Genomic DNA, 25,734 nt, shown 5'->3' with positions numbered 1-25,734 from the left:
CAGACAGAAACACAAATACTGTATGATCTCACTTATCTGTGGGAGCCTAAGAACCCTGAACTCATGGAGACAGGAAACAGATGGGTGGTTGCCGGGGTAGGGGTGTGGGAGAAATGGGTAAAGGGGTTAAAGGGTACAAACTGGAGAAGTTAACAATACTGTACTGTATACTTAAAAGTTGCTAAGAAAGTAGATCTTAAAAGTTCTCACCACACACACAAAAATGTTAATTGTGAGGTGACAGATGTGTTAGTTAACCTTACTATGGTAATTGTTTCACAATATATACATATATCAAATCATCACATTGTACACTTTAAACTTACACAATGTTATATGTCAGTTACATCTCAATAAGGCTAGAAAAAAAGAAACAGTAATATGGAAAAAATAAATAGATCATGACCAACTGTTGTTTATCCCAGGAAAGCAAGGTTGATTCAACATTTGAAAATAAATTAATGTAATTCAGCATATTAACAGATTAAAGAAGAAGAAAACCACATGATCATCTCAATGCATGCAGAAAAGCATTAGTTCAATATCCATTCATTATAAACATTTTCAGAAAAATAGGAAAAGAATTTCTTCAACTTGAAAAGGGGCATCTATAAAAAATCTAAAGCTAACAACATAACTAAATGGTAAAAAACTGAAGGCTTCTCCCTAACATCTGGAAAAGGCAAATATGTCTGCTCTCGCCACTCGTATTTAACAATGGACCAGAGGACCCAGCCAGTGCAATAAGAAAAATAAACAAAAAGCACATAGATTGGAAAAAAGGAAATAAAGCTGTCTTTGTCCACAGATGACATGATCATCTGTGGAAAACCTCAAAGAATCTGCAAAATGATAGTAGATCTATTAAATACCAAGTCACAGGATACAAGTTCACTATACACAGATCAATTCTGTATAATACAAATAACTAGAATTGAAATTTTAAAAATATCATTTGCAAAAGCATAAAAATCAAATACATATGGATAACCTACCAAAATATTTACAAGACTGTATGCAGAAAACTACAAAACTTTCCTGAAAGACATCAAAGACCTAATTAAACAAAATTATACTCATGGATGGAAAGCCTCAATAGCGTTAAGATGTAAATCATCCCCAAAGTGATCTATAGATTAAACACAATCCCAATCAAAATCCAAGCAAGAAGTTTGGAGAAACTTATAAGGTGTTTTTAAGATTTATTATAGAACAGCAAAGGATCTAGAACAGAAAAAACAGTTTTGAAAAATATGAAGAAAGTTGAACTCATACTATCTACTTTCAAAAGATAAGACAAAGCTATAGTAATCAAGATAGTGTGGTATTTACAAATGGAAAGATATGCAAATGAAGGGAATAGAAAAATGAGTTCAGAAATTTTCCTAAAATAGAACACAAAAAGCATGAAGCATAAAAGAAATAATTGATAAACATTACCAAAATTAATAATTTCTGCTTTTTGAAAGATACTTTTTAGAAAATAAAAAGACAAGCCATAGATTCAGAGAAAATGTTTAAAAAATACATATTAGATAAAAGACTTGCATGCAGAATATATAAAGAAAACTTATAACTCAAAAATAAGATAATCCAATGAAAAACTGGGCAAAAGATTTGAACAGATAATTCACCAAAGAAGATACAGGTGGCAAATAAATACATGAAAAGATATTCAACTTCATCAGTCATTAGGCAAATGCAAATTAAAACCACACTACGATACCATTACACATCTATTAACATGGCTGAAATTCTTAAAATTGATAACACCAAGTGCTGGAGAGGATGCAGAGAAACTAGAACTCTCCTATCCTGCTGGGAGGAAGGATAAAATGTACAGCTACTCTGAAGAGTTTGGAAGTTTCTTGTAACATTAAACACATACCATATGACTCAGCAACTCTGCTTCTAGGAATTTACCCAAGAGAAATGAATGCACATGTCTACACAAAGAATAATACATGAATATTTATAGCAGCTTTATTCATAAAAGCCAAAAGCCAGAAATGACTCAAATGTCAACTCAAATGTCGGTTGAATGGATAAATAAGATGTGGTACATCTATACAATGAAAGGCAACTTAGCAGCAAACAAAAATTAACTACAGATATATGCAATAACATGGATGAATCTCAAAAGCATTGTGCTAAGTGAAAAAATCCAGATGCAAAAGACTTTCCTACTAAAAGACAGTCAGGAAAAAGCAATATTATCAGGACAGAAATCAAATCAGTGGTTACCAGGGTTTGGAGGTTGGGGGAAGGGAATGACTACAAAAGAGATTTTGGGGGATGGTTTTGGGATGATGGAAATATCCTGTATCTTGATCATGGTAGTGGTTACCCAACTGTATACAAAGAAATTCATCAAAAAATGGGCAGATGACATGAACAGATATTTTTCCAAAGAAGATATACAGGTGGCCAACAGGCAGATGAAAAGATGTTCAACAACACTAATTATTAGGGAAATGCAAATCAAAACTACAAAAAGATACCACCTCACACCCATCAGAACAGCTATAATTAACAAGACAGGAAATAACAAGTATTGAAGAGGATGTGGAGAAAAGAGAATCCTCATATACTGTTGGTGGGAATGCAAACTGGTGCAGCCACTATGGAAAACAGTATGGAGATTTCTCATTTAAATGTATATTTTTTAAAGAGTAAATTTTACTGTATATAAGCTACAGCTTGAAAAACTTGACCTATAAAAAAACTTTAGTGTTTAGAAATGCATTTATAAGTGGTACATTTATAAAGAATAGCAAGGAAATGATTACTGTGAAGGTCAGAATAACAGTTGCACAGGGAGAAGAAGAGGAGCTGGGGAGAGGGACACATTGAGTGCTTTTGGAGTGCCGGCAAAATTCTATTTGTTGACTTGGGTGGGGCCACGAAAGTGTTTGCTTTATAATTGTTTGTTAAACTCTGCATTTGTATTTTGTGAGTTTTTCTTTATGTATATTTTAATAACAAAGCATTTTGAAATTAAAAAAATACCCAAACATTTTGTCATACATTCATGAAACCCCACGAAGTAGCTCTTCCATTTCTGGTAATAAGATCCAGTTACCAGAGGATTCTCCCACAGAAAAGAACTATAAAACCTGGGCAAGGTACATAAAGCAATTCCCTGAAGGCACTGGAGAGTAGAAGGAACAGACCAACTCTGGGCTGGGGGGTGTGTGGGGGGACGGGGGGGGGGGGCGGGGGTTGCGGTGTCAGTACATGCTCAGAGGAGAGGAAGAGAGGACTGTATGAAGTAAGTTAGTAAGCTGACCAATCTTAGAGCTTTTAGCCTGGGGCTAAGTACAGCCTGGTGGAAAACAAAGGTCTCCTTGGCTGAAAGAAGCAGAAAATTGAAGCTGGGGAACCATGGCTGCTGAAGAGAGTGGGGGAATCCCAGAAGGGAGAGTCAGAGAAGAGATCCCCAAATTCTTTCTAGCCACATCTCTGACTGACTACTGAACCACACATGTATGTAACAGACTCAAGGCAGCTCAGCTAAAGGCAAAAGATCTGAATTGAGACTTAAACCACCACACAAGAAAAAGAGTTCACAGTTCATATCCAATCAAGTTAACTGCCCGTCAAAACAAAAGTAACATACCCCTTGCAGAATAATGGAATTCAGAATCTCTACATCTGTCATGTATTTATTGGGTACCAGCTATATGCCAGGTACCTATATGGCATTATGCATGCACTGGGAATATACTAGTAAGCAAGATAAAGTTCTTCATGGAGGTTATATTCAAGTGGAGAAGACAGCTAAGAAAACATAATAAAACTCAGTAAAAGTTTTGATAGAAGTAGAGGGAATATGTGATAGAAACACCTAATCTAAGTCTTTGCCAGAAGTTTTAACCAGGTAAAGCCAAAGGAGTAGAGTATTCCAGGCAAGGCCTGGAGGTAAAATAGATGGGTCACTCTAGAACTAAAAGAAACTCAATATAGTTGGTGCATATATATAGGAAGAAAAAAATGACAAGAGCCAAGCTAAGGAGTCTGAACTTAATTAAGAGCAATGAAAAGCCTCTGAAAGATTTTCAAGCAAAGAAGTGACATATTTCAATGTTCATTTTAGAAAAGTGCTCTTGATGGCTATGTAAACAACAGACTGAAAAAAGACAGAGCTAGGGACAAAAAGACCAGTTTAGAAACTATTTCACAATTCCAAGTGAGAAATAACTTGAGTTAGCTTAGTGGAAGTGCAGGGGCAGAAGTAAGGAGGCATTTACAATATATTTAAGAAGTTGAATTGATTGGACTTAAAAAAAGTTACAGAGCAGTGCTGAAAAGAAAGATGGTGAGTCCAGTTGTGGGCATGCTGAACTACAGATACTTTTTTTTTTTTTTTTTGGTGAGGAGATCAGCCCTGAGCTAACATCCGCCAATCCTCCTCTTTTTTTGCTGAGGAAGACGGCCCTGGGCTAACATCGGTGCCTATCTTCCTCCACTTTATATGGGACGCCGCCACAGCATGGCTTACCAAGCAGTGCGTCGGTGCATGCCCGGGATCCGAACCAGTGAACCCCGGGCCGCCGCAGCGGAGCGCGCGCACTTAACCGCTTGCGCCACCGGGCCGGCCCCTACAGATACTTTTGAAAAATAACAGTGGAGATATTCAGCATGCAGGTAGAGAGATCTAGATTTTAGGGGTGAGATCTGTACTAGATAAAGATAAAGATTTGGGCTTCATTAGCTCATAAGGGAAAACAGATGCCTTACATAACAATGCAATGTCCCTGGTAGATTGAAAAATGGTAGACATTTACACTTTAAACAGAAGAAAAGAGAATTAATGGATTAGGAGAACTTTTTATACTGAAATTTCTAATGTCAATAGCAACACTCTATACCTCTATAAATTCCCAGCTTCTACTTTATATTCCTCTGCAATACAGTTTTCTCATCTAAGAAACAAGACGACGGATGAGTATTGGAAGTTAGGAGAAAGTTTTATCATCATATATCCTAATTTAAATAACTTTAAGAAAAATATGTTTTGTTTTCAGGAAAGGATTATTTTCAAACTTCAGGAAAAAGTATCCACATAGTTTCTCCTTTCCTGCTTTAGAATTTAAATGTTTACAAAGTGGGGAGAGAGAGGGAGACAAATGTCAATAAAATACAATTTCTTCACACAACTAATACTACCTTTAAATTTAATGGAGCTCCAAGAAGTGACAGAAAGACAGAAGAAAGATGCAAATGAAAAATATACACATGCTCAGAAAAAAGTAGAATACTTTATTTCAAGCTTACCTTGCTCCTAAATTTTCAATGGTTATATATTCATCCTTTCTCACAACTTCAAACTGCAAGTGATGGAAAAAGAACAGCCCTAAAGTAGTTCAATTTTCAAAATTCTTTAATGTTACTTCTTAGCCTTAACATTTGAAAAAAGACAATGAGAATAAAGCTCTAGAGAATATAAAACAAATAAGACAGAAGTAACACGGTGAGCCATGAGCAATCTTAGTCAGACAACACACTAGAGTTGATCTTAAAAAGCAGTTCTACTTTACATCACTGTAGGATTTAAATGTCAAATCTGAAATACAAAAAGAACATATCTAAAGATAAAGAAAGAAACAATATATATTTCTATTTATAATTTTGGGTCTATTTACTTATAAACTAAAAATTCAACAAGATATTTCATTAACTAAAAAAATAAAATGGATATCATTTGAGCGCATTTTACGTAACAGGTATGATATGTGATGTTCTATAGATATTTTCATAGGAGGATACTTACAGACTAAAAGAGGTTCAGAAAGTCTAAAATTATTTTTAAACTCAGTTGGCATAGAATTAGATTATCATCCTTGGTTCATGACAGACATTCCTCATTAGTACAGCCAGGCCTGCTTTGTCTGTTTCTCTGTGTGCATGTGTGTTTCTCTCTCTATTTTTAAAATTTTCTTATTCTTAAGGACCACTTAAATACTACTTGGAGAAACCAAAGCAATAGAAAGGTCAGAAAGCTTAGTCATCATCAAAGAGAATACGGCTAGAATACTATTATTATGATTCCCAAATCTGTTCCCAAGTCAAAAATACCATTCCAGTGAAGGAAAGCAAGAAAAATAAGAAACAGATACTCACCAAAATTTTAACAATTCCAGGTACATCACATTGTAGCATCCTTACCATGTCACCTGTACATCCTTCCTTCAAACATTTTTTCCCACTAAAACTCTAAAGTTATCAACAGAAAAAATAATAAATTATCAACAGAAAAAAATAAGACAAACAAAAAGAGAAAAAGTCACTGATGGGAAAATCTGATTATATTTAAATAAAGTTAGATGCAGATGTTGCTAGATGGTAAAACAAAAGCTGTGAATAAACATTTGAGAGTTAGCTGTTCAAAGATAGTGCATTTCACGTATCAATGGATTTCCTATTTAAAATGCATGATTACACTTTGCTTTCATCATTTCTACTTCAAAATCTTCAAGTAGCTATTTACAGCTTAAAATGTAATTGCTGCCCTGAGGGAAAGTAACTTCAAGTAAAATGTACTAATTAAGTAAGCATAAAAAGGAATACTGAATTTCTATCAGATATACAGGAGTCCAGGGAAAAGGAAAGAATAAACCTGTTGAGTCCTTTCTCTGGCTCTCAACTTGCTAAGTCCTCTGGTTAAGTTACTTAGTTTTGTTTTACATCTGCTTCTAAAGTTAAGCAATATTGATTGCCCTAAGAATCAAAAAAAGTGAAAAGTATTTATACACTGCTTAAAAAAATGAATAACAACACTTTATACAATGATTTTTACAGCGAGCAATGCAAGTTCATCTGGGTTATGTGTTAATCCTCACAACAATCTTATGAAGTAGGTATTACTATCCTCACTTTATGGCTTAGAAAGATGAATCTCAGAGCAATTAAATTGCTAGCCTGATGTACAAAAACCAGTAAGTGGCTCTATCCGGACTTGAATCCAGATCTCCCAACTTCACATGCAATGCTCTTTCTACTACACCTCAATTGCTTTATAAGGGTTTCCTGTTGTCTGCACAACATAAACACTCTAGAACCAAACAGTACAGACCCAACTGTTGGTCATTACTCACTAAAGAGTAATTAATACAGAACTGGACTTTGTATTTCTACTTTACTTTTAGTGGCAAAAAATTCAATTTAGTTATATGACTTTAGGTAAATGTAAATAATTACAAATATATTTTTGAAAACTATAAAATTCATCATTGTTCTTTACCCTTAAAATTGTGTAACTGTCCCTTCTGTTTGTTTATTAAGCAATTCTACTCTTTGATTCTATGTCCTTTATGTGAATATATGCAACAATATTTCTATTCTTAAGAGTACAAACTTCAAAAGGGAAGGGAACAGATTGATAGAAATCACTAAGCAAAGCAACTAGCAGAGTATTCTCTACCAAGAACTGTTTAATAAATGATGATGATGAATAAGGAATAGTGAGGAGAAAAGCATGAGAGAGAATAGGAACAGAAAAATGGAGGGAGAAAAAAAAAAGGAAGAAGGATGTGAACAGGAAGAACTGAAGGGGAAAGAGGAAAAAAGAGGAAACGGTAGAACACGAAATGCTGTAGTAAAATTTTGAAAGAAAAACAAATACAATACCTGATCATTTTCACCTGGATATTTTAAATTCTTGAACTTTTTCCAACAAATTTTATGAAAATAAACACAGCAGCTTTTACTGCACATTAACTGAAAAAATCCCTGGAAAAGATAAAAGTAAGCTGTTGATATGGAAACAGTAATTCACATAGATATTGAAAATACCACCTTACATCGCTTTTAAAATTATTCTGTAACTAGATGTTTTTACATGGCACTCAAAATTTATCAACAAATCACTGGTAATCAAAGAACATTACTAGTTATTTTTATATCACTAAAGACAGAAAAATTAGGACAGAAACAAGGCAATAATTTGAACAAGTCAATGTAATATTTTTCATATGCTGTATACAACAAAATATCAGAAACTTAGCGAGTGACCTTTGTAGAGGAACATGCTGTTTACCCCTCCTCTTCACCTCCACTTTTACATTTCTCTTTACCCCCAGCTCCGATTCCATACCATTTTTCCCTGAATCTCCTCTGTTACCAATCACCAGACCTCAGATTTGCTCTCTTTGTGACAGATAGCTACTACGTTATCCTAAGGTATATATTTCTTGTCCTTCCCAGTGAGCACTCGCTGGGAACTATAGCCCTGCTTCCTTTAAATAGGTAGGCTGCTTGGATGACAAAAATCTAAATTTTGTGGCCAGGACTGCCTGCTGTTACCTGCTATTCATTTGATTGGAACCCTGAAGCCTCCCTGGGAAACCTTAGGACCATATCACCATGTCACCTACACCAAGATTGAACTTGCCCACCCTGAGCACTGCACTTGACCAGACCCACTTCCCAATACCTATCTTACCATACACATAGATCTTGGTTTTCTCTTCCTCCCCACCAACCCCATTTGCTGGATATATCATGCCTTGCAACTTTATAGAAGTGGTGTTCAATTTGCACTGATGGTCACATCTCATCCTATCTTCTGATTTCCCATGGTCTTATTCTGATACATCTAGAGAGAACTAGACTTGAAGCACTTGGAATTGATGAATTTCTTCAACTCAAGGCTGGTTACATTTTTTTCCCCTCAAGACCCATAGAAGAGATAATGATCATTTACTTAGTAACCTAATTCTTGAAGAGTGACAACCTTTCTCCTTAGTAAAATGCTAATATTCTCAACCTGTAACATTTCTAACTATAATTTTCACTGTATGATTGCAGGGATATTATTAACTATAACTTCAGAGACATGTGAATATTACAAAAACCTTAGCAAAACCAATTCATTCTTTTATTGACTCACAGGATACAAATAATTCCTGCTCACTATGAATCTAAGTTCTCAGAGATACTCAACTTCTCAACTGCATTACCACCGTAATTAAACTAGGCACTCTTTTTAAACAATATTTTGACGCATGATAATATAATAATTTTTATCTGTTTAATTTATAATTTCATTTTTAAAAATATTCAGTTAATTGATAATTATAATACCTTATAATTGGTGTTCTTCAAAATGTCAGCTTCACAAGATCGCTCACAATCTAGATAACTGCAAATGGTCTGCTTCATTATATTACTTTCAGTTGTTTTGATAAAATTATTAAGAAGATCCTAGATTTTAAAAATAAAAATAAATCTTATGAGTTAGTAATAAAACTACAATACTTCCAATATTTTACCTTAAATAAAGTCCATTTCATATTCCTTTTTGAAGGCACAGCTTATGTTTTTTTAAAAAACAGTAATAGACCATATTTTCCTCATTCTAAGTAAACAATATATAGGAAGGCCCTAAATTAGAAATACTGGATTTCTTACTGAATATAAACATGGAGAAAGGAAAAAAATCTATGTTTGAAAAAAGTCTATACTTCTCTTTACCATCCTAACCCATAGCATAACACCTGACATGTTCCTATCAAGAATTACTTCCTCTGATATATATACAGAGAGACAACAAATTACTGGGAGCCCAGGAAAGTCTTTGCTAGAACTGGTCCCCAGGACACCTTGTTAGCAGTGGGACAGAAGTAGGGTAGAGAAATACGGCTCCAACATTCAGAGTTATAAACTTGGAATGCAATTTCCTATTTTAAAATGCTGATTAAATATAGATAAAACACATGATCAAGTCTAAGTTAAACAGGTCCTTAGACCAGGTTCTAAAGACTCATCACTTACAGGGACAGTATTACAAGATTTCAAATAGTAGTATTTCTAATATACTGAGTGTATACGACATGATAAATAAGGCTCTATGGACTATTTCATGAATCTAGTCACTATTCATAACATTCTTTCAATGGTATTCAGAATTTTAAATCAATGGCCTATAATGAAGAATAAAGATGCTTTGACCAAGTCAACTAGAACATTTTAAATATCAGGAAAAGAGAGAAAGAAAGGAGAAGCATTTAAGGACCTGTCAATATGAAGGTAGTACACCCTGTCAGGACAGCCAATAGCCAAGTGGAAATGCCAAAACAAAAGAATGAAATTCATAGCATGTATATAAGTACCGCAGTTTCACAGATCTCCAACTTAATAGTTCAATACTGATCTACTGATTCTCCCACCAAATCTGTTTCTTGCTCCTTATCCCTCATCTCTTGCCCTCAGTCTTTGGCATTCATTTATTCAACAAATATTTACTGAATGCCTGTTATGGGCCAGGTTGTTATGGATGTTATGGATATTAAGGATACAGCAGTGAACTTAGCCCTCATGAGACTTGTATCAATCTCATCTACCACTATCTATTCAGCTTCAAGCCAGAAATCCTGAAGTCATCCACTGCATAATGGATTCCATCACCCTTTACATGCAATATATCAGCAAGTACTGTGAGTCTTCTTCCCAAATATATTGCAAATTCTTCTATTTCTATGTCCATTGCTACCACTCTATGTCTTACCTAGATTACTGACAACAGCTGCCTAACTGGTCCCCCTTGTTCCCACCTACTCTGCTCCAAAGCACTCTACACAGAAGCAAAAAATTGTCAGGTCCTTGCTTATAATCCTTCAACAGCTTCCACTGTACCTAAAACAAAATATGGAACCCTTACTAAGGACTGAATGCAAGGTCCTGCAGAACTTGAACCCAGTACATCTAGTCATCACTGGTCCATCTCTTCAAATTCATCTCTAGCCTCACTCACTATAAAATTCACCTAGTTTTATCTTTTCAGTTCCTCAAACTTGCTCTTTAAGGCCTAAGGGCCTTTCCATATTCTATTTCATTTACCTTGAATGCTCTTCCCTCCATCACTCTTTATAGAGCTAGTTCCATTCTCAACCTTCTAGTTCCAACTTAAATATCACCTCCCAGAGAGGCCACACATGCATATATGCATATATACATATAGATAAATATGGATATAGGCAGGTATATGGGTATGTGTCTATGCATTCTCCATTTTCTCTACCCCTGCCCCGTTTATTTTCTTTGGAACACTAACTACCATTTGTAACTATTTTATCAGCATTTTTACTTTCTTAATCTTTTCTTACACTAAATATAGAAACTATTCAAAGTTCTAAATTCTATAACCCAGATTTTATTATAATTTGATTATATCATCTCACTGTTTAAAAGTCTTCAGGGGTTTCACATTACCCTCAAGATAGACTCTGAGCCCCTTACTTGGCTTATAAAGCCTTCCATGATCTGGCTGACATTTACCTCTAATGTTTACCTCTAATATATTATGCATTCATGAAACAAGAATAGGATGTCATTTAAAAAGAAAAGGGAACATTCATTTAAAAAAAAAAACTTGGTAGATGATAGCTGAAATAATCATTGATATTAAAAATTCTATAGAAGGACAGGAACAAGGGTAATGCTAAAAATAATAACCATATGAAAGGACATTGCCTTGCTAAGGTGCCAGCATAGCTAAGCATGCCATCTTCCCCCACCAGGGTGAGTTCATCTAAGGGGACACATGAGGACAGGAGAAACTGGGACAGGGCAGGCCTCTGGTGGTACTTACTTGGGATTCCTCAGTGCCAGATAAAGGGATACAGGCCAGCCCTCTAAGTTCCCTAAAAAAACTAATCACAGTGTCTGGAAGCAGGACTTTTGGTGGGCTGACAGGCACAGGCACCAGTCGTAACAGATTAAGAACATGCTGGCCTAGAGCCAGAGCAGGATCATGGAAGCATTCTGCCCTACCAGACAGTAAACCTTCAGCTCCTGGACTTTAGAGAAGTATAAGGAGAGAGGGCTAGTAGAATGTACAGCAGCTTGAATCGTGGGTGAGTACCCAAGAAACTCACTGCAGCAGCTATTTTTGAAGCAGTATGGAAATATTTTAACATTATAACACTAATATGATAGTACTAGTGTGTACTGCCTGAATATCAACCATACGCAGAAAGATAAAGTTGAGAAAATCTCCTAGAAAGTGGAACAAAAAAATAAAAACAAAAAAGAAATAAGAAAATTAGAGATTCAGTTCATGATCTCAAGCATCTGAAAAATAAACATTTTAGAAAGAAAAGAGAAAATTAAGAAGAAATCATCAAATAAATAAGTCGAGAAAATGTCCCAGAGATTTTCAAAATATAAGTTCAGAACACTAGAGATACACAGAATATCTTAAAAACTCCCAAAAGAAAAAAATGAAACAGGTGACAAGCAAAAGATTGTGAATTGGAACACCAGATTTCTCAAAAGTACTACTGGAAGTTAGAATATAAGAGAAATACACTTCTAAAATATGAAGGAAAATGATTTTCAACCCACAATTCTTTCCCCAGGCAAGATACAAATAAAGTATACAAAAAATAAATTATTTTCAGACTTGAAAGATTCAAAAATTTCACCTTTCAAGCAAACACCGTTTTCTAGGAAGCTGCTGGATGAGTTGTACCACCAAAACAAGGAGTAAACCCAGAAAGAGGAAAACTTGAGATCCAGGAAACAGGATGCTACACAGGAAAAAGGTGAAGGCTATTCCAAGCAACAGAGTAAAAAGAAACTCTAAGGCCAAGTGAATAAAAACTTACAACTACTGGTAGGTAGGATGGGGGAAGGGAAGTGTATGTGTGAAGAGGATATAGAAGAGAGCTAACAAATCCTCACCATCCATAGTGGCAAGTCAAAAGATAATAGCTAAAACAGAGAAATTTTAAAAATATTTTAAAAAAATATAGGTTAAGTATCAAAGAAAAATGCCTCAAGAGTTGGAAGAAGTTGCCTCTAGTTAGCAGCTACAATTAGAGATGATGGATCACGGACTGTTAATTTTTAAGTCTTTTAATATTATTTGACAAACTGCATACATGTATTACTTTGCATAAAATAAAAGTTCACTAAGAAATTTTGAATAAAGAAAAATAGCTTAAAAGGAGGAGGAAAAAGAGAAAACCAAGACCAAGTAGGCACTGCTATAGGTAAGCACACAAGTTCAATATTTAAAAAAATGTATATATTATGTCAAAGTTAAAAGTCATATGATTATCCTGACAAATGCCAAAAATTGTCTGCTTATTCTATAGATTGCTGAGAGGGGTATATTAAAGTAATTCACTGTGATTGGAGAGTTTTCTCTCCCTCCTTCCAGTTCTATAAGTTTTTGTCCCATATAAAGCTATATTATTAGGTATATACAAAGTTTGAGTTGTTGTAACTTCTTAGAAAATTAAATTTTGTGTTTTTATGAAATATCCATCTTTATTTTAAGGAATGTATTTGGCTTTAAAGTCAGCTAAAATATAAGAATCCAGAAAGGTTTAAAGTAAAAGTTTGGAAAGAGATATGCCATTCAAACACTGACCAAGAGAAACCTAGTATAGCTATTTTCATATTACACAAATTTAAAAAAGTGACCAATAAGGCTTATCAGATGGGTAAAAATTACTCAGAGAGTAAAGAATACCCAGAAGGTGTGAGGAAATGGAAACTCGCATTTGTCTTAAGAATATAAACTGATACAAACTTGCTGAGAAGAAATATGAAGATATATATCAACAACTTTACAAGTGTGTGAACACTTGCTTCACAATTCTACCTTTAGAAATTTATCCTAAGGGAATGATGTGAGAAATACACAAAGATCACTTCACATAATAGTGAAAAACTGGAATATTTAGGATAAACTAAATGTTCAATAGTAGCGAAGTAGTTAAGCAAATTAAAGCACAGTTAGCACAGTTATATAATGAACTATGAAAAAATTATACTGTATAATAACCTAATTATTGGGAAATTCACAATAATATATATTTCCAGTCTACAAATCAATGTGTATAACATCATACTAATTTACTAAAGATAAAGGGAATGAGTGTTTATACATGTGTGTCTGGAAAGACATAAATGAAAATACCAACAGTGGTTTCTCCATTTGAAGAAATATGGATGAATTTTACTTATATTTGGGCATTTTTACATTTTTCAAATTTTCTGAAGTAAGCATTTACCACTTTTTAAATTTAAAACAACAAAATAATGGTAAACATAATTAGAAAAAAAGAAGCTAACTATAAGATTTAGCTTTAGCCATGTGAAATACTGGACTAGTACAGATTTTAATCTTCTTGTTATTTGAAAACAAATCTTCCTGTTATTTGCTAACACAGCCACCTCACTTCTCTCTACTTGCTGAATCACACATTCAGCACTAGGTAATGGAATTAAGATTGTTTCTTACGTAAAAGCTAATTTTCAATAAAAGAATGTGTTCGCTATAGAATATGACATAGCATGAACCGCACTTTATCAAAAATGATTCTGATTAGTCACAGATGAAGTGTTATTCTTAAATAATTCCTTACTTTAAAAGTTGTAGGTAAATCTTCATCTTCTGTAGGATCTATGTCAAACCAATGATCATTTGTCTCTCCTATTTCTTGTAAGCTTTTATGAAATTCTAGCAGTCCTCCATTATATCTGCAAGGCATTTTAAAATAAGGTTAGTTTGAATAGGACTCTGTAACTAGATAGTTTAGCAATAAGACAAGTAATCCATTTTTTTGTGGTAAGTAGGGTGGTGATAACCTCTGGCATGCTATAGAAATACAAATACTAGGACTCTCACCTGTGGTAGATTGGGATGAAATACAGGTGGAAGGGGAGGCAATAGATTATGTAGTAGCTCAAGCTTGAACAGTATGGGGGCCATGGTAATTAAAGGGATTGTAGAGTTGGTTGGCTTTTGTTTACTGTCTTGGAAGCCTTGAAGAAAGAGAATGACAGGCACAGGTCAGCCAACTATTGACTCAGGATACACTGTGAAAGACAGAGACCTCTATGGCAGCATTTAAAGAGACCCTCATCTCCTGTAGCCATAAAGATAATCTGTGCTGAAAATCAGGCCCAGATTTAATCACAAGGTAGAACAAACTGCAAAAGAGACCAAATGCACATCCTCGACAGGACTACTGCTATCAACGCAGGACACTCCATGAAAGCTAAAAAATCTCTATCGTAACATTTAAAGAACGCTCACTGACTCTAACATAAGGGCCGACTGTATTGAAAATGAGGCCCAGTATTTAATCAAAAGGGTAGAACAACAGCAAAGACCAAAAAGCCTCAACAGGACTACTATGCTAAAATCAGGGCTTTGATTTGGGGACATGTAGATGAATATGCTTAGAAACAATGAATCCCTAAATTTCCCTGAACCCTCTGGCTGGCAAAGACCTCTTCTTTGCTAGGAGAGAGTAGAAGCCCTTTACTTAGGGACCATGCAAAAATATCATCTAAGGTGCATGTCTCAAAAGATGATGCCCTTCATTCTCAAGAGCCTCCTCTGTCTCCACTTATTGCCTACAGACCAATAACTCAAGGATCAGGTATAAGCAGAGCCCAAGCAGGAAAACAGAGTCCCTGTCCTGGAGGAAAAAGCTTACTCACCTTAAGAACTGCAGAACTTGACTAGTATGTACTGGCAGGAACATGTGTGGGAGTGAATCTTACGAGTACTGAACCAATGGACAAATATACAGCTGGAGAGGGAAGTGTACAGGACAACTCTTCATAATTCAAGATTTACTTTCCTAGCAAGGACACCTGAAGCCAGTCCAAACACGCTGCTGAGAAGGCTGCTTGAAGTTTTGGACACAACAATGGCCTATAGTAATTGAGGTGGAAATGCTGGAAATTTCTTGGCAGAATTTATAGAAAGCTCAGGGAGGTGAGGATGTTAGAATGGACTTAACTAAATAAGACCATAGAACCCACCACGAGACAATGTTCCCTGGAAAGGCCCAGAGAACACTCCATCCATTAACTCAATAAGAAATACAGAGTGAGAAGGGCACCAGTGTCTTTGAGCAGCTGAGTGGTAGTGGTTCTCTATAGGCCAGGGATGAAAGGAAACCATGCCGCCAGTATGACTGGGCTTTCTTTTGTCAATGATCTGGAAAACACATTCTCTCCAATGCCCATTAGTGAAGAGAATAAAAAGTGGTTCACATATCTGAGGGAAGGACAGAAGTACACATTCTTTGTCTTGTCTCAGAGCTATGTTAATTTTCTCCACAGTGTAGACTTAAGGGATTTTGATCATCCTGGCATTCTGCAAAACATCACACTCGCCCACTATATTGATGACATCATGCGAGTAAACAGAAAGAGGGAAGTATTCTGGATACCCTAGTGAAAAAACAAGCATGCCAGAGGATAGAAGATAAACCTTACAAAGAATCAGGTAACTACCACAGAGGTGACCCTTTTAGGAATCCAGTGGTTGGGCCCAGCAGTAATCCTTCAAAAGGATTTGCACAAGTAAACTACCTAATTCATTCTTCAGCTCTCAGGCATATGTTATTTCCTCAGGGAGACTTCTGATTCCCCAACCCAGACTGGGGCTCCAGTACAGACTTTAATTGTTCATTATATTTTCCTTCATAGCTCTTTATCACATTTCATAATTGATTATTTGTATAACTGATTATTTGATTAAGGTCTATAACCTTCACTATACTGTCAGTTACATCAGGACAGCTAAAAGCTATGCCACCGGTATTTCAAACATGAGCAGTGTCACCTATGATGGACAGGTTTCAGCGGAGCCTCCAGACTAAGACAGACTACGAAGAAGGGCCTGGCTACCCACTTTTGGCAAAATTGGCCATTAATAACAATGGAAAATTGTCTGATATAGTGCCGGAAGATGAGAGGATGGAACAAAAAAGACCAGGAAGGGTTCCGCTCTGCTGTACACGGGGTCACTAGCAGTCGGAATCGACTTGATAGCACTAACAACAAACCACCATTATTTACTTCTTAAAAATAGCATTTTTGTGTCCTGAGTACTGTGCTAATCACCTGCAACATCCTTACGGGGTGGGCACTATTATTAGTTCTATTTTACAAATAAGAAAAAAAGATAAGGCTTAGCAACTTTAAATTTTCAGGGTCATAGATTAGGTAAATGGTAGAAAATGTATTTAAACCCAGGTCTATCAGACTCTAAAACCTATTTTCCTAATGTTTCCACTATACTGCCTCTTACTGCCATGGCCTGTTAATTTTGATATTTAATATTCTCAAGTATATTAAAGAAATTATTGTCTCTAGGAACAGGTGAAGAAGAAAAGAGCCAGTAGAGCACAAATGTTATGATCCCTGTTACACTGTGAAAACTTTATTCCCATTTCACAATGCTGAAAGTTGACAGGCAAGATCTCCCATTAATTAAAATCCTTACCTTTTCTGAGCACATCGAAGCAAACCACGTCCAAAATAAACTAAAGACATAAAGTTTTCACAAATTTCATTTTCTTGGATCACCATCTTCATCACTAGAAATTTATTCTCAGCTTCTGTATAATCCTGTAGTAACATAAAACTAGGTTTGGCTGATGTAAAGGGCATTGTATCTTTCTTTTATAATCAACCATTATTTCCCAAACTGGAGAAGTTAGGACAGCTTTAATACTGACCCAGTCGTTTGGTCATTTATCCACATCTCTAATCCTAGCATCTCTGTAATATGATCATATAGATAATGTATTCAGTGCTTAAAATATTTTCTTCTTTAACCAGTGTTTCAAAGTGAACATTACAACAACAATTATTTTTCTATTTAAAATTGACAAATATTACTAGCCAAAAGGAGGGCTTTTCTGATGACTATAGGAGCAGAATTCTTTATAATTCTTCCTAATTCTTGTTTCTAATTGAAGCACAAATCTTCCGAATTTTTCAAATAGGAAATAAGTGACTTCTTGACCACACATATAGTCTCTTTTGGGGAAGCACCATCTCAACCATAAGCAATAAAGGTTTGGAAGTAAAGATTAGGATCAGTTCCAATAAAGGCTTCAATTATAATTATTAAAACAAACATAATGGCCTTGGTCTCCTTGGGAAAAAAAATGCCGCAAGGGTTTGCTTACAAATATTCTCTAGCATATCACACTGAACAATAATTAGCATTATGTGAAATTATTTAAAATGGAAATGCTTTCAGTTTGGTGCTTATAAATTCTACTTCACCTAATTAACAAGCCAGACCTACATATTTAACTTAGGAAACCAAGTAGAGAGGATAGATTTGGGAAGACAAAAAGTAAAAGAAATATCAAGGCTGCAAAGAAAATATGAGAAATCATTAAAAATCAGAAAAAGAGAATGTTAAATTTGAAAGGATCCTTAGAAAACACCTAGTTAACTCCCAGATTTTTACTTTTTGCACTTCATTTTATTAAACAAAAAAATTGAGGTAAAACTCATATTTTACAAAAGGAGTAAGACCAGAGAGATTAAACTACACTAGAAAATGTATTAAAATGTATTGTGTAAGTGAAAGATGCTAAATAATCTTCTGTTTTACATAAATAGTAAGCATTTAAAAGATAAATTAAATAACTAAATTTACAAGTTAAAATTAACTTTATCAATATTTTTAGTTTCACAATATAGTCTGTGGCATAATTACTCTATATTACTAATATACAACAGAAAAGTCACTGAATGGTTTCAATTTTTGGAGAATTTCAAAAATCACCATTTTATTTTGTTAAAATGAAGTCAGTGTATGTGAAAAGATTTGTAACAGGCAGATAACACATGCTACATACCTCTTTCTTTCCTCTTTCAGTGAGTGCTACTCCATACAAAAACAGTAATGTCAAATAATAACCAATATTAATCTGATGTGCCTAAAAAGATAAAATACATTTTACTTGGTTATTTAGACTAAGCTACTTTTCGGTATAGTAAGCTTAATTAAATATCCTAGGCCCTTCTAGTAATTATTAAAAATAGTAAAAATTATCATATTACCAATCATCATAGAGACTGCATTTTAGATGTATTTGATAATTTGACCCAGAAGAAGAAAGAGGATAGTCAATAATCTCAAAATAAAATATCAGAGTTTGATTACAGAAAATGAAAGCAAATGCCATCAAGATTTATTATATTAAACCTTTCAAAAATTTTTCCTTCTCTCTCTCTCTCTCTCTCATTATATAACATTTTAGGTAACAAGAACATGTTAACTAATAATATAATGAATACCCAAGCAGCTACCATCGAGCTTAAAAAATACGATGGTTTCTTAAATCACAGTCTTACTGTCCATGTGTGAGTTTTGTTATAACAGTATAAACATAAAGCTTATCACTTCGTCAATGAAAAATTAAAACACGTGGATATTTCCTTCATTTAAAAATGGTCTATACCAAACTACAGAGATGGAGAATAGACTAGGGACTAGGGAAAGCGAGGAGGGCTAGGAGTGAGTATGACTATAAAGGAGTAGCAGAAGAGAGATTTTTGTGGTGATGAAATAGTTTTTTTATCTTGATTGCCGTAGTGGTTACACAAATATATACTTGTGATAAAGGAACCATACACACCTGTGCATAAAAAAGTTAGCCTAGCTGGCCTGAGTCTGTTATCCTTAGGAAGGCCTGCTTGCAAGGCTGACCCTTGGCTGGTGTCTGGGAACCTGGATTTCAGGAGTGTCCCCACTACTTTAACTGACGAGGGTGGCTCCCTCTGCCTAGACTATTTTGGCCAACAATGTGATTTATGCTGAACACCTGGGAATTTCTTCTGGGAGTCTAGAATTTTGATACAAGCTGGGCAGAGGGTGCCTACATGGCCAACCCACAGCAAAAACTTGGGCATTGAGTCTCCAATGGGCTTCCCTGGGCAGAAACATCACACATACACATGCTGCTGCATTTTTCTTGTAGAGTGGGGAGGAGGGAGTATACTCTGTGTGACCCCTTATGGTAGGGAGAAAACATAAGGAAGCCTGCAGCTGGATTCTTCCAGACTCTGCCTATGTTTTTCACCATACGATCTCAGTGTGTATCTTTACTACAGCACTGTAATAACTCTTAGTGTGAATACAACTAATACTGAGTCCTGTGAGTCCTTCTGAACGTGGGGGTGGTCTTGAAGACTCGTGACACAACACCCATTGTACCAAGGTCAACTTCTTGGTTTTGATAATATACTGTTGTTATGTAAGATGTAACTATTGGGGGGAACCGACTGAAGGGTACACCAGGACCTCTCTGTACTTTTGTATTGTACAACTGTATTTCTGAACTTCTGTGACCTAAAATTATCTCAAAATAAAAAGTTAAAAAACTGTCTATGGAGAAAAATACTGTCCATTCTGTTCATAAGCTCTCTACTGACTGAAGATTAAAACCATATATTTTGTCACATTAACTTTTTTCACTGAGATTGTCCTATACTATAAACAAGATTTTTCAGGTACATAAGGATGATAAGCATCTACAGGATATAAGTTTTCTTTTTATACTGATCTAAGCGTATTCTCTTAACGCACTTCTTATGGCCAATAGTATACATTTATGAAATAACTGGCTGGAGTTAGAAGTTAGAAGTCAGATCAAATTGATCTGAATGGAAACAGACATGTGTGTTTGTTGTCAATGAACTAAGTGAGTTTATGAACACAAACTCTCCTGTAACATCTAACTGGTTTTTTCTTAAAATTCCCAACTCTGAAGAGGTGGTATAATTTAGTTCAGAGCATAGACTCTGAAGCCAAGACTACATGGGTTTGTATCCTGACTCACTACTTACTACTTGATGAATTAAGCAAGTTATTTAACCCCTATGCCTCAGTTTCTAATCTACAAAATGGGAATAATGAGATGAGGTGCTTGTGAAGAGTAAATGAGGTAATCCTTACAAAGTGCTTAGAATAGTGTCTGTCATAAAGCAAAGACTAAGTAAGTGGGAGCTATATTCTGCAACTTTAAAAAACTAGCTTCATAAACAACACAACAGAGCCTTTTCTGTTTCTAAATAAAAAGACAATTCTAAATAAAAAGAACATTTTGAGAACAGGGTGAGATGCAGAATTGTGGTAATTAGAAGGAGATGGTAAAGAACTGCTATAATTAGAAGTAGATGGTAAAGAACTCAGAAATTTAAAGATGCAAATGGTACATTTCTAACCTAAATGCCCTGCCCTTTTCTCCCTACCTTCCCCTCCATTAGCAGAGATTATTCCAAATACTGGAACTAAATGGATATAGAGACATTATTGGCAGCTGTCCCCCACCCCACCCCACTGCCACCTCCTACAAGGTTGTCTCGCCTCTCCTTGGTGGCCTTGAGGAAAAATGAGAGCCGTTTGGCTGCTCTGATCATAACAATTCCAATTCCGCTCACAAACGCTACCAAGAGAGGGAACTCTTCCATTTCCTAGTGTAACACTCATCTTTGAAGTAATACCTAAGGGGAGAAGGCTAAGCAATCAGCATCTGTTAATGCTATGCATATGCTGATTTATTGCACTGCTTGGCAACTTGGTCAGTGGAAGAAACAGCAGGTCTGCAGCATCCCAGAAGTTCTTGGGATTACTTATTGATGCAAACTTTCTTTTCTTTGTTCCCACTTTTGACTCCATCCTTTAGGGTGGTATATATCACCTCTTAGAACCCTGGTCCTGAGAGTCCTAAATAAGGATTATTTTTCCACCTCCTTATACATCATTATAATATGAGACTTGGTGTCTCAGGCTACCTTGTTCGGTGCCTGGGTAGTCGTTTCTTGAAGATAACTCTAATCCATTTTCTGCATGTGTGCAAAACAACTTACTTCACTGATCCAAATTATTCAAGGAAGTGTTTTTTCCTTTTACTGTCATGAAATATTGGTTTTGATTTTTGATAGAAGGTTTATTTTTCCTCAGAGTTTTCTATTTATTTCTAAAGTATAATTTGACCTTGAACATATATCTTGTCAATTTTATCTCACATCATTACTCAATAACAGATGAGAGAAGTTCCAATTTTTACAAATATAGAAAGAGCAGAAGAAAGAGGAGCTGATTAATACTTACGGGAAAAGGAAGGAATAGTTTTTGAAGTTTATGACTCTCCACATCTAATTGGGAAAGCCCATTTTTACTAGTTCAAGTTTCTCTTTATTTAAGACTAACAATTTTACGCCAGGGGAGGGGACTAGAATAGGCTCATTAAAGAGAAGCAGTCACAAGAAAGTACAAGACACAGGAAGGAAATCAGTGTATGTGTACCTCTCTCTAGAGGTAAAAGAGGAAAATACAAATTGGCCTCCACCTGAAAACAAGCATGCATTGGCTGTTCTCTCATTGGAAAATGTTATCCAAGTCCATTATTTCAAACCTTCAAAAGAAAACACTTACAGTATAATTAGTAGCTTGAACGTTCCTAAGTGCTGCTTCCAGTTGTGTTATCAAGAAACGTAAAGTCAAAGCAGGAACAATTTCCTCCCCATTCTGGCTATTAGCTGCAACTTCTCTCTGTGGAAAATAATTCAGTTGAAAATTTTCTTAAGTTAGAACAAATATCTACACATATTTTTATTACATAAATAATACATACTCATTGTAGAAAATACGGAGAATAGAGATAAACACGGTTTAAAAAAAATTCACACCACCTAGATACAACTGTTCTCATATTTGCTGTTTTTAAGTAGTCTGACAAATCTTCTTTGTAACTATTTCCTCAAAACACTAAAAAGCATTCCTATGCCAGCCAAGGAGTTGGCAACGTCCACTCCTACTTCAGAGGAAAGTGGTAATCCCACTTTATTCTTATACCTTCGATTCTCTAGCATTGCTAAAATCTTCCGGAAGGTTAGCAGGTACAGGTAAGCAGGAACACTGGCATTAACACCAACACAAGGGCAAGCCATCTTATGCTGCGATCTGATTGCAACCAAGCTAATATATGATTTATTATATACTATAGGTTGTTATTTACATGGATTAAAGAAAGGACTATGTTTTATCTTTGTGTTCATTCCCCAATGCCTTGTACCCACAAGTGCTTAGCTTAAATTACATTATCTGTTAAATGATGTATTATCTGTGTGGAGAGTGTAATCTACACTTTAACTTGGTTTCCAGTATGCAATACTTTCCTGTTTTTTTCCAGCTAACTAGATACTTTATTTCAGTCTCCCGAGCATTCAATTTAATGAACTTTTTCTCCATCAACAAACATTCTCTAAAGTAATCCACTGTCATGTTTTTAAATAGCATCTCCACACTAACAGTTTCCAAATCTGTATTTCCAGCTCAGAACTATCATCTGAATTCCAGACTTATATCCAACCATTTACTCAACAATATCTTTTGAATTTGAATAGGTATATAAAACATAACACTACGTTCCACCTCTGCCAAATAGTCTAGGTAGTTTCAAATCAATCCTCCCAATGAGAACAACTAAAAAAGCTGCAAAAAATATAAAAACCATTTTTTTGAAAGCAGTGGAAAGCTACCAAGGCACTGAAAAATCTCTGGGGCCAGCACGCAAGAGAGGAGGAAGGCCCAGACATGAAACTGACTTTTGGAGCCTCTTTTCTCCTTAATGCAATCACCTTACTCAGTTGTGGCTGAGAGGCTGAGACACTAGGCAGAGACCTTAGCAAACTTGCAGCGCCAGGGGAAAAACTGGAGTGCACAACCTTTCAAGGAAGAGGGGCCCTGGGAAACACCTTATTCTTTTGGTTGGGACCCTGAAGAAACACATCCTTAAAGTAAGTGTGTTTGTTTGGGTTCCAATTGGACGCAGACCCTAACGTAAGGATTTGAATGCAAGTAGTTTATTCGGTAGGTACAGAGAAAAATGGCAGGGGAGTGAGGAGTGATACAGGGAAGGGAAAATAGGCTTTAAATTAACACGTGTGTTATTAAGCTAGTTATCCAGGGTAGGCGGCTAGGGTTAATACAATAGGGGAACTCTGAAAAACAGTGAAAAGCACAAGCCTCAGCAACTCAAGGGGAGACAGAGCGGGGATATTTATAAGGCTTATTGATTGAGTACTTTCTGAAGTGAGGGGGGAGTATTAATTTCTTGGAACTTCTGAACTGCCATGAGAAGTACAGTCTTCTGAAGTTTCAGGAAAAAAAGGCCTGAGGCAAAGAGATATAGATATTGAAAACTGGAAATTGTCCAGAGCATACTGAAATGATACAGTCCAAGCGGCCATAGGGTATGAGCAGGGCACTGACAGTATCTGCTACAAAGTTAAACCATAAATGGACCCTTCCTCAAAGGACAGAAGTAAAGCTTGGAATCATCTTAACCCCTAGTTGAATTAAGTGATCTGACAGAAAAGCACAAGTAAGTATTACTAAGAAAGATTTTGTCCAGTTTTCCTAGTACTTCTCAAAGGAGGGTTGCTCTAAACCAACCCAAGCAGCCACTGTAAGTAGCAGAATTCTCTATTATCCTTCAGCTGACTATGGAATTTATATTGATGTTTTCATGTTCATTCAGGGTTTTGGTTATTTTTGCCTCCTTTCTTTTTCTTAGAACATTCTTACCAGGCATTTATCAATTTTTTTCCAAAAAACCAAGTTTTGGCTTTATTGATCCTCTCTTTTATGTTTTATTCTATTTCATTAGTTTTAGCTATCTCTATTACTTCCTTCTTTTGACTTTGTTTTTAACTTTTGTTCTCCCATTAACCTCTTGAACTTTATGTTTAGATGACTAGTATTCAACCTTGCTTCTTTTTTTAATATAAGCATTTTAAGCTATAAATATTCCTCGAAGCAAAGCTTCTACCTAATAATGTAAATTTTGGTATATATTTTTTATTCAGTTCAACATTTATCTAATTTTCATTGTGATTTCTTCTTCGATCCATGGGTTGCCCAGATTAGAGGTATATATCTTAACTTAGGAACAATAGTTTATCTTCTATTACTGATTTCTAAATTAACTGTACATTAGTCAGAGAACATGTATGTTTTGATTCTTTGAAATCTGATGAGACTTGCTTTGTGACCTAGCATACGGTCAATATTTGTAAATGTTCTGTGTGCACTTGAAAAGAATGTATATTTTGCCACTGTTGGGTATAGTGTGTGTGTGTGTGTGTGTGTGCGCGCGCGCGCGTGTGAGTATGAATTAGACCAACTTTGCTACAGCTCTACTAATTTTGTGTCCACGTTCTATCAGTTTAAGAGAACTATGTTAAAATCTCCCATTGGGATTGTTAATTTCCCCATTTACCCGTTAGTTTTATCACTTTTTATCATCTTATCGTACATAAAAGTTCTGTACGTTTGTGGGTCTACTTCTGGAATTTGTCTTCTATTTTCTAGACTTGTCTGTAAAGTCAAGAGTAAGTAAGACAATCTTTTAGTCATTAGAGCGTCACAATAAGTTTTAATACCTAAGTGGCCAAATTCCCAGCCCTTCTCCCCTACACTCCTCTTTCATAATTTTCTTGGTTATGCTTCCTTTTATTTCCCATTTGAACTTTAGAATTAGCTTTTAGTAACAATAACAAAAAAAATCTTTTTGTCATTTTTATTGGAATTATATGATATTTGTAAATTTTAATTTCAGGAAAATTAACAGCTTTATCACACCGTCTTCCTACATGTATTACTTTCCCTTCAGGTCTTCTTTTCTTACCTTTAATACAGTTCTAGAGATTTCTATTTATTGTTTTAATATAGAGTATTGATTTTTAAACTTAATGTGAAGAAAATCAGTGTGTGGGTACTTGCTAAAATTCAGATTCCCTGACCTACTACAAGAGATTGTGATTCTTCAGGACTAGTATGGGGTTCAGATAGTTTCATGCAGGTGACTTAGGAAAAACTTTGAGAAATACTAGTTTATATCTTTCATACTTCTTAAGTGTTTTCCTAGGTATTTTACCCTTTTTGTT

At 35.3% G+C, this 25,734-nt stretch overlaps 1 protein-coding gene across 2 annotated transcripts in view; it reads right to left on the bottom strand.

Annotated features, from left to right (window-relative positions):
• The window catches only part of DZIP3 (DAZ interacting zinc finger protein 3), a 98,064-nt gene that overhangs the window by 50,065 nt on the left and 22,265 nt on the right, over nucleotides 1–25,734 (bottom strand). For both annotated transcript variants that reach the window (XM_058555749.1, XM_058555748.1), the window contains exons 5-12: nucleotides 22,220–22,336; nucleotides 18,636–18,716; nucleotides 17,261–17,385; nucleotides 14,379–14,493; nucleotides 9,085–9,204; nucleotides 7,630–7,731; nucleotides 6,124–6,216; nucleotides 5,278–5,330 (exon numbers count right to left, since the gene is read on the bottom strand). In XM_058555749.1, coding sequence (XP_058411732.1) covers nucleotides 5,278–5,330; nucleotides 6,124–6,216; nucleotides 7,630–7,731; nucleotides 9,085–9,204; nucleotides 14,379–14,493; nucleotides 17,261–17,385; nucleotides 18,636–18,716; nucleotides 22,220–22,336 — 806 coding nt within the window. The remainder of the gene's footprint in view (nucleotides 1–5,277; nucleotides 5,331–6,123; nucleotides 6,217–7,629; nucleotides 7,732–9,084; nucleotides 9,205–14,378; nucleotides 14,494–17,260; nucleotides 17,386–18,635; nucleotides 18,717–22,219; nucleotides 22,337–25,734) is intronic.

Source organism: Diceros bicornis, chromosome 15, assembly GCF_020826845.1.
Source record: "Diceros bicornis minor isolate mBicDic1 chromosome 15, mDicBic1.mat.cur, whole genome shotgun sequence".
In the NCBI taxonomy this organism is placed as follows: Eukaryota; Metazoa; Chordata; class Mammalia; order Perissodactyla; family Rhinocerotidae; genus Diceros; species Diceros bicornis.
Note: the sequence above shows the minus strand (reverse complement) of the source record. Positions and strands in the feature narration are given on the sequence as shown.